At 41.6% G+C, this 9,864-nt stretch overlaps 2 protein-coding genes across 20 annotated transcripts in view; both read right to left on the bottom strand.

Annotated features, from left to right (window-relative positions):
- Window positions 1-6,225, bottom strand: part of LOC118422915 (dystrophin-like) — a 232,797-nt gene extending 226,572 nt beyond the window's left edge. For all 19 annotated transcript variants that reach the window (XM_035830778.1, XM_035830765.1, XM_035830766.1 and 16 more), the window contains exons 1-2: window positions 6,029-6,225; window positions 4,841-4,978 (exon numbers count right to left, since the gene is read on the bottom strand). In XM_035830778.1, coding sequence (XP_035686671.1) covers window positions 4,841-4,978; window positions 6,029-6,196 — 306 coding nt within the window. In that variant the 5' untranslated portion in view covers window positions 6,197-6,225. The remainder of the gene's footprint in view (window positions 1-4,840; window positions 4,979-6,028) is intronic.
- A 14-nt stretch (window positions 6,226-6,239) lies between these two features.
- The window catches only part of LOC118422378 (dystrophin-like), a 102,740-nt gene continuing 99,115 nt past the window's right edge, over window positions 6,240-9,864 (bottom strand). Inside the window, exons 34-36 of the mRNA XM_035829898.1 lie at window positions 9,150-9,338; window positions 7,395-7,565; window positions 6,240-6,362 (exon numbers count right to left, since the gene is read on the bottom strand). Coding sequence (XP_035685791.1) covers window positions 6,255-6,362; window positions 7,395-7,565; window positions 9,150-9,338 — 468 coding nt within the window. The 3' untranslated portion in view covers window positions 6,240-6,254. The remainder of the gene's footprint in view (window positions 6,363-7,394; window positions 7,566-9,149; window positions 9,339-9,864) is intronic.

The following is a 9,864-nucleotide window of genomic DNA, read 5'->3' as shown; positions in this document are numbered from 1 at the left end:
ATATTCGCAAACACGCCACTGTTTCCCCGGAAGACATTCATTTACAATGTCACTACTTCTAGGCCTATTACTCACAAATAAAATCAATATATATTTTCAAATCTGGCTGTATTTAGCAATTACTAATACAATACTGTGTATCGCCACCATGATTCTTCTCTGACACTCTACAGTTTTCTCGAAGACAATCATCTACAGCAAAAGAACAAGGTCACTACTTCCAGGCCTATTACTCAGGACTAAAATCAATAGATATTTTCAATCTGGCTGTACTTAGCAATTACTAATATAACACAGTGTATTGCCAGAATTTTCCACTGTTTCCTTGTGAGACCCTCATTTATAGCAAAAGAACAGTATTACTACTCCCAGCCCGATCACTCGTGGAAAAAATCTACTCTGGAATATCTGTCCTTATTTAGCAATTTTTCCACAAAACTAAATCCTACTTAATTTGGTCCTTAAATTTGAGAGTCCAAGTTGTTAATTTTAGACGCTGAATCTGTCATTCCAAGCTTACCAAGATGCATTTTCAATGCAAAGTCATTAAGATTTTTTAACAGACAGGGTATAATTTTTTACTTCCCGGAAAGCTAATTTGTTGGCATGCATCTAACGATGTCCTAGACAAACGAGCGTCTTTAAATTACATAACGACTGCTCTAGCACCTCTAATCAAAACGAATATCGGCTTTTGCTGGGTCGTGTTTGCTGACCTAAAGCTGCATGCGAAACCAAATAGAGAATTATAGCATACTACAGAGGAACCAGAGATTTATATCAACTACAGCTTTCAAGTATTGGCTGTACAAGGACGATAAATTGGCAAAGCTAATAGCCTGGGACACGATATCGCAAATAAATCCAGTTGGGAAGTTATCTATCACTGCTAGAAACGTTCCACTTCCATCCACCGTGCGGTAAATTTCCTAACTCGCATTGCCGATCACTCGAATCGAAAATAAATCTAGAAACACTCTCGCAGTATCCTAGCAATTCTCATGCTTAGAAAAGGGGTGGGAACGACATTCTAAACTATTGCGACTGATATTGTAGTGTGTTGATCAAGTATGACAAATAAGCCAGGAAAACAAATCAAGACTAACGATAAACGTCAGCCTTCGTCAAAAAGGGAACTAATTAGAATCAAATGACCTAAGTGTTGGGGAACAGTTTGCCCATCGCCCTCCCAAATCCCATGGTGCCGTTCAATTATGGTCGCCGTGCCGACGGGAGCCAACTGCCAATCAATACGGGGCTGCCTGTCAATAATGAGGTCTCAGAAGTCAACCAATTATGACCCGATTACATCAAAGTTTTACATAAAAGTCAGCAACCACGTTGTCCATAATGGATGGCATAGCGGGCCTTTGCGACCCACTTCCACAAATTACTGTTCAAACAGAGCTGGAATCACTGCGTAAAACACTACATAAAGACTATTCATATGTGGGGAAAAAAAAGGTTATTTGCCAACTAATCTACTTCCAGGCAGCTGAGGGCACGTTGAAACTTAACAGTTAAAGGGAAAATGTTCGGTGGGGTTTATTTTAGCGGTAGGGAGTAAATGGAGAGTTAGTGGTAGATTTAAGTTCACAGATGAAACAAGGTGAAAGTCAGCAAAATATGGAAAAGAATTTCTGCGGTTGTTTTCATTTCCCGATTAAGAGGTGACCACAAATCTGCAAGCCTAAAAACAGCGCTAAATTTGCTGCTATCAGCTATTCCTATAGGGGACAGATTGGGCCATTTGTGCCAGTAAATTAAAGCCAATTACTGTGACAATGCTTTGTGCCCCGCTAATCTGTCATGATCCGTGCTTAAGTCTTTTGTCCCTCCGTCTGTGCACGCTGGAATTCCCTGTATCAATCTCTGAGGGGTCAGTCGGAATGCCATAGCACATTCCAATGAAATTTCCTTGTTTCTTACTTTAATTAAACCTCACTAATTTGATTTGCTGACTATCAGCTTTTAAACAGATAGACAAACATAATGGATACAAAGCCTGGGGTTCATGCCTTGATGCACTCAATTTTATGAAGTGAAAACAGTCATAATGAAGTTTTCCTCCCTGCCCACTGATTTTATGATGTCTGCTTGCTATATTTTTAACTTAAAACGTCTGACAACAAAGGAAAGAAATTGGCATGACCTTAAGAACAAAGTTCTTGTGAGAACAAGCTTTTTACTTGACAAGCCTTTTAAAAGAAACCTAGTCCACTATGTACAAGCCTACTACAGCATACCGTTTTTTACAGTTCAAAGTGCACTGGTGACATGTGAACATGATATGAGGGAAGGGTTCAATGGCCTCAAGGCTTGCAATGCTGTCGACAGATCTATACATACAACCTTACCTCATGGAAATATTGAACATGACAATTTCCAAATTTTCTGCTATATCGTTAAAAATTTGAACACCTTAAGAAACACATGTCAACCACAAACAGATAAATTAGGGAAGGCCTCAATGCTGTCAAGTAATGTATACTTCAATATTGAACCTTGCATCTATGAATATCACTATCTTGAATGAAAATCTCTAAGGAAACAAATCTGTGCACCTTAGACAACACATGTGGCGAACCACCCACAACTGAATGCTTCTACAGAACAACTGTTTCACATATGCCGAGCACAGCAGTACCATAAATACCTTGTAGATATCCTACAATATAAAGCACAATACATCACCCAATCTCACCTAGCCAATGGTGAGAGGTTCCGCCGCACAGCTAGCAATCCTTCTCCGCCGATAACAACCAAGCGCCGCGCAAACCGGCTACTACTGCACGATCACCGATCGTTACCGCCTCCCCGGCGCAATGAATCGCTCCACTCACACGTGACTAGAAACCAAAGCGTGCCTTTCTCTCGGTGTCCACCCAGGAAGTGCCGATTGTTCCCTTCGGTTGGTGTTCGCGCCCCCACCCCTTTGTCATGCAAAAGTGGGTACCAAGGGGGGGCCCATTCAGTATGGGAGATAAACCCACTTCAATAGACTCTCACTGTGGAGAACCCTTGCCGTAACAGCTAAAATTACTAGCCTGTACTGTATGAAAGTAATTGCCCAGACAAATCTCAAGAGGCCGAATGATACACCGATACAGCATAGACCAAATGGAGCGACGGTAGACAACCCTCGAATATTTTTTTTTCTATTCATACGGCTCTCATTTAAGGCGCTTTGAAACCATATTCTTGACCAAGCTGACCAATAAGTTGACCTACATTTAACATGACCGAGGGATGTCTTCTTGACCTTTTGAGCTTTGTGCCTCTCCGTAATTAAGAAAGAACAGCATCTTGTATTTCAAGCAAGTCGAGCTGTCTTACATGTAACTATGTGTCTGGAGTGACTCATCTTCACATCACGTCTCAGTATCCTCAAGAATTTTCAAACCAACACACATGAAATAAAACATGAGACAACAGCGCTGCAAGCACATAAAAACTGCAAACACAAATTTCCTATTCAGGGCTCCCTATAATAAAGAATCAACTACATATTTACAGTGAACCATTTCCACATCACGTGTCACATCCTCCAGAATCCTTCACACCATCAGTCTTGAAATCATAACAACTTGACAAAAACTTCTAAGACATACCTTAGGAACAGAAGCCTTATCAGCAGCATCTTTCATTTTCCAAAGTCATCTTCACTAATGTCTACAGTGACCCAGTTCAAATCTCTCTCCTCACATCCTTTCGTGTCCCAAACCGTAATCATAAAGAGACAACTTCTTGACAAGCACAATTGAAATCTCCAACAGAAATCTTATCTCATACCCAGACTTCCTCTAATCAAGACGCCTTTTCTTCTGGCAAATGAGAAATCCATCACACCTCCTTGAGACAGACAAGCCGACGGCTAAGACGCTCTAATCATCTCTTCATCTTCCTCCTTTCAATTCCCAATCACACCGTCAAACTGGGAGCGAGTGCTATCTACCGATTACCCCCTTTCTTCCCCTTCTTTCAAGTCTACAACAGAGTGAAAAATTCATCACTTTCGCTACCAACTTAAAAGCTTTACCCATTTTCCTTTCAGCCCCAGATATTGCTGATTGCGGCTTACCTTAATTAGAACCGAATCTATACATAATGATTGTGATTAAGGAAGGCAGGCATCAACGTCTCATTGGGGAATCTCTTGTGAATTCAAAGGACGTACAGAAAAATTTCTGACGATCTATCAGGCAGTGAAAACCAGCTGCAACTCATCCGGAAGGGACATGAAAGTATTCCAAATATCATTGGAACAATCCTCCTTAGAACGAGATTGTACACTGTAATTTGAGCATTGGGCTAGATGCAGGGCGACCTAAATGATATAGGTACGTACATGCAATTAGGCCTCAAAGCATCATTTTCTGCATGATCATCTCCCTAAAAGTAAGTCTCCATCTTAAACACACAGTTAAACCTGTACTAGTGGCCACCTCTACATAAGTACCATGTGACCACTTTTTGGTGATTTCTCGGACAGTTTTTCCCACTGACAAAAGCATTGACAAATCTTGCCTATAAAAACAAGTTTTCAACATAGACCAGATTTCATCAGCCTCCTTATACCCGTCACATTTGGCGAAAATCGATCGGATGACGATTCTGCCGCTATTGCCCGAGCCTCGCTTATAATAATAACTTTATTGCACAACAATTGTACAAGGTACAAAGTATGGCTTATATGTGACAGGGACGGTTTTCAGTTACGCGCAATCCTCTGTCAATCTTAAATATGGCCAATCTTCCATAGATACGCCCAAAGATCGTGGATAATATAACAGGGGTATTAACAGATTTGGCTGTACACAAGTCTTCTTTAAGATCTCACCTTGTACGTGTCCACCTCCTTGGCCTGTTCCTCGGGACTAAGTCTGTCGGAGATCTTAAAGAACATCTCCACCTTCTCCATCCAGGTGTGCACCTCGTTAAGACCCTCCCGGAACTTCTCCATCTCAGACATGAACTCCTGCAGCATCAAGAAGGGTATAATCAGAGCTGTGTACCCAGGGTTCTCCCAGGAATTTTTTAGCATAGTGGAGGGGCTGGCAAAAATAACCCGAACCAGCGCGCTGAACTTTCATGAAAATGGTTCATTTTGCACTGACAGAGGGTGTCAAATACTGTTGTTATTCCTTTGTTGTGAAGTGACAAAACGACTATTGTTTTGATCATCACCCATTCACAGGTTATTGCAGACAATGCTGACTGGAAAAGTGTTGCCACTTGGCACAAAAATCTGTGAATTGTTATCAATTTTAGCAAAACTAACCAAACAAATTGGGAAGAAACACACTAAATTTCAAAAGGAGTGTAGTGGAGCTGGGCAAGGAGTATAGTGAAGGGCCTCCCTTATTCCATCCTCTGGGGAGGACTCTGGTACCTCAACTAATTTCAGGTACAGGTACAGGTACACAGCCATACAGGATTGAGTCTTGATATTATGAATCTATAAAAAAATCAGTGGCCACGAATGGCTAGGAGACCAAAGATCCAGAGATCACAGGTTCGATTCCCGACATCTCTGGCCAGAGGTTGTGTCCTTGAGAAAGGTTATAATCAATCTTTATTGACACGACAAAAGTACAGCGACTTTTGTAAGGTCGACATGTATAACAACTACTTACAGTACAACTAAACACATATATATGGATATCTATAGGTATGAATACATCAACATAAAGGGTCTAGTATGTCATTTACACTAATGGTTCTAAGGTATAAACAAGAGGTTGTAGTTTGGAAATGTATGGTGTGATTGGATCAAACCTTACAGTCGATACAGGCTACAGAATTTTCAGCAAGTTGAAGTTGGTAGCCTCAAACACAAAGTAGAAGAAGAAGAAGAAGTGTCACCAAACTCTATGTATGAAAATCTATATTTTATCTAACCGTTACCTCCCTCATGACCTCAATGAAAAGCGGCCTGCAGGTCGATTTGAGCTTCTAATGAATAAATAAAGGTTCCGACAAACAAACTTGTTACCACGTTAAAAAAACAAAAACAACAAAACCCTACCTGAAGCCTGAGCCTCCTCTCAGCTGCCCGGGCGCACACGTCCGACCAGTGCTGGTTCAGGGCGGAGAGTTTTTCCTCCAGCGGACCGAGAGTTCCTGGTTCCGCGAGTTCCACCATCTCCTTCCCTGTCTCATTGATAATCAGTACCACGGACTGCTTCCTGGTCATCTCTTGCTGAAGGGTCTGGAAGAGAAAACCATGTTTGTTTGTTTGTTTGTTTATGTATCTACAGGGGACCGAGGGTGCCGGGCCCTGCGAGTTCCACCATCTCCTTCCCTGTCTCATTGATAATCAGCACCACGGACTGTTTCCTGGTCATCTCTTGCTGAAGGGTCTGAAAGGGAAATCGTGTTAGTTTGTTTGTTTGTTTGTTTGTGTATCTCCAGGAGAGCGAGGGTGGCGGGATCGGCCAACTCTGCCATCTCCTTCCCTGTCTCATTGATAATCAGCACCACCGACTGCTTCCTGGTCATCTCTTGCTGAAGGGTCTGGAAGGGAAAACCATGTTAGTTTGTTTGTTAGTTTGTTTGTTTCTGTATCTCCAGGGGAGCAAGAGTCCCCAGCTCGGCCAACTCTGCCATCTCCTTCCCTGTCTCATTGATAATCAGCACCACGGACTGTTTCCTGGTCATCTCTTGCTGAAGGGTCTGAAAGGGAAACCATGTTTGTTTGTTTGTTTGTTTGTTTGTGTATCTCCAGGAGAGTGAGAGTCCCGGCTCCGCTAGTTCCACCATCTCCTTCCCTGTTTCATTGATAATCAAGTTTAATCAAGTTTATTGCAAATTCTTGCCCGTGGGCTAATTGCAGGTAACATAGATTCAAACAGTGTAAAATAATGAGCACCACGGACTGCTTCCTGGTCATCTCTTGCTGAAGGGTCTGGGAGGGGAAAACATATTTATTTGTTTGTTTGTTTGTTTGTTTGTTTGTTTGTTTGTTTGTGTATGTCAAGGGGAGCAAGGGTTCGGGCTTGGCCAACTCTATCATCTACTTCCCCGTCTCTTTGATAATCAGGACCACGGACTGTTTCCTGGTCATCTCTTGCTGAAGGGTCTGCAACCGATACTTAGGTTTAGTAAAATGCTGAACCTTTTTCCAACACTATGGTGTAAACAGGTATTTGGAGCAAATCTTTAAATATGAACGCTAAATGTTAAAAAAAACAACTTCTTCCCTTGTCTACTGGAAGCCTTTTCCTTAGTGTATCTCTGACATATTTCAAAACTCTGATATACGTGAAATATACATAAAAATGTTACCAAAAAAAACCCTGTACATTGCACTTCTCCACAATCTTAGCTACAGAAAAATAATTTGCTAAAGGCTATCTAAAATTGGGCTAAAATATACTCAAAGTCGAACGTACCTTGCACCACTTGAGTTCCTCTTCAACATTAGCCGGGATGGCGCCCTCTGCCTCCTTCTTGTTGAGCTCGGCCTCGGTAGTGCCCAGCCACTCCGTAAGGGACACCATCTCCTTCTTTAGCTTCTTAGACAGCTTCATGGCCTTCTCAAGATCCTGTTTTCCTTCCGTCACCTGGGCGGAAGACGTATAAGTCTGGTTACTGGCTGTTTTCTTACACTTCTGATACATGCAGTAGGAAACAGATTCATTGAAAATGTTCAAAGAAACTTAGAGGTAATAGAAGCAGTATAACCAGTATTTGATTTAAAGAAGAAAAAGAACATCTAAGTTACTAGTTACTTGCTGCAATCTTGCACTTCAGGTGTAAGGTATAAAAGAGATTAATCAGAAATATTCAAAGAAAATAAGGAGTAGTAGTTGTAGTTGTAACCAGTATTTGTTTAAAGAAAAAGAATCCTACTAATTAGCCAATCAGAGCACAGTATCCCATCTAGCACACCTATTCCTTCAGCCAATCAGGACTCACTATTCGCTTTCAAACTTTCAAGCTTATCAGTACATACACCACAGCATCCAGCACAATTAATCCATCAACCAATCAAGACTCACCAATCATCAAGAAAGTCCATGACCAATTAGAACTCACCATCCAAATCATCACATTTACTCCACCAATCAGAACTCACCATCCAATCTAACATGTTTCATCCACCAATCAGAACTAACCAACACACCCAGCATGTTTCATCCACCAATCAGAACTCATCACCGAAACCAGCATGTTTCATCCACCAATCAGGTCTCACTACTCTTTTTTTATCCACCAATCAAGACCCATCTCTCATCCAAAACCTGTTCCATCGACCAATAGGAACTCCCCACCCAGCCCAGCCCAGCATGTTTCATCCACCAATCGGAACTCCCCATTTATTCAAGTCCACCAATCAATGCCCAATTTATCCAAGTCCACCAATCAGCAGTCCCCATTTATTCAACTCCACCAATCAGAACTCCACATTTATTCAACTCCACCAATCAGCACTCCCCATTTAATCAAGTCCACCAATCAGCACTCCCCATTTATTCAAGTCCACCAATCAATGCCCAATTTATCCAACTCCACCAAACAGCACTCCCCATTTAATCAAGTCCACCAATCAGCAGTCCCCATTTATTCAACTCCACCAATCAGCACTCCCCATTTAATCAAGTCCACCAATCAGCATTCCCCATTTATTCAACTCCACCAATAAGAAGTCAACATTTATTCCACTTCACCAATCAGCACTCCCCAATTATTCAACTCCACCAATCAGAACTCCACATTTATTCAACTCCACCAATCAGAACTCCCCATTTATTCAACTCCACCAATCAATGTCCCATTTATCCAAGTCCACCAATCAGCAGTCCCCATTTATTCAACTCCACCAATCAGCACTCCCCATTTAATCAAGTCCACCAATCAGCATTCCCCATTTATTCAACTCCACCAATCAGCACTCCCCATTTATTTAACTCCACCAATCAGCATTCCCCATTTATTCAACTCCACCAATCAGAACTCCACATTTATTCAACTCCACCAATCAGAACTCCACATTTATTCAACTCCACCAATCAGAACTCCACATTTATTCAACTCCACCAATCAGAACTCCACATTGATTCAACTCCACCAATCACCACTCCCCATTTGTTCAACGCCGCCAATCAGCACTCCCCATTTATTCAACGCCACCAATCAGAAGTCACCATCCCCTCCAGCTGATCCCGCAGCATACCCACCTGAGCACCCAGGTCGTTATACTGGAGTTTCAGCTCGTTAAGCCGCTCGTTAAGGTCCTCCGTGATGTCCACTTGACTCTTCTCCACCACCTGTCGCCCAGTCTTTATCACAAACTCCACCTCAGGTTTCACATCGCTCAGGATCTTGTACAGGCCCTGATTCAAGGAAGAAACAGCCAAGACGTTAAAATTTGGCACAAAAGCTTGTCTGTCTAAGTAAATGACATGATTGTAATTAAATTCCAAATAGATCCTCAAACTCAGGATCTTGTACAGGCCCTGATACAAATAAAGTTAGCCAATATGTTAAAATTTGGCACTCATGTTTGTCTGTCTAGAAGTAAATGACATTGTAAAAAATTCAAGATTTACTACCGATCCACAAAATGCAGCAGCATTGCATGGCTTTTCAAGCTACATATATGTCTATAGTGTCTACAAAACTAGGTTGCTGAAAATAGTAATACTGCTGAAGGTTTAAGAAGGATAAGTAAGGAGGTAAGAATGCAAAAATTGCTTGTTACAGTTAATAGGCTCAAATAGTAGCTTAGAATGTCGTTTTCGGCAAACTGAGTATTTGTTTACATTACAAAGATGTAAAGCAGATGTATAGCTGTAAGTAAGTTGAATGTAAGCCAGTTTTAATCACATGAAGCTTTGAACAGAATGGCTTGTAATGAAG

Source organism: Branchiostoma floridae, chromosome 9 (genome assembly GCF_000003815.2).
Source record: "Branchiostoma floridae strain S238N-H82 chromosome 9, Bfl_VNyyK, whole genome shotgun sequence".
Lineage (NCBI taxonomy): Eukaryota > Metazoa > Chordata > Leptocardii > Amphioxiformes > Branchiostomatidae > Branchiostoma > Branchiostoma floridae.
This window is presented reverse-complemented; position numbering and strand designations above follow the sequence as displayed.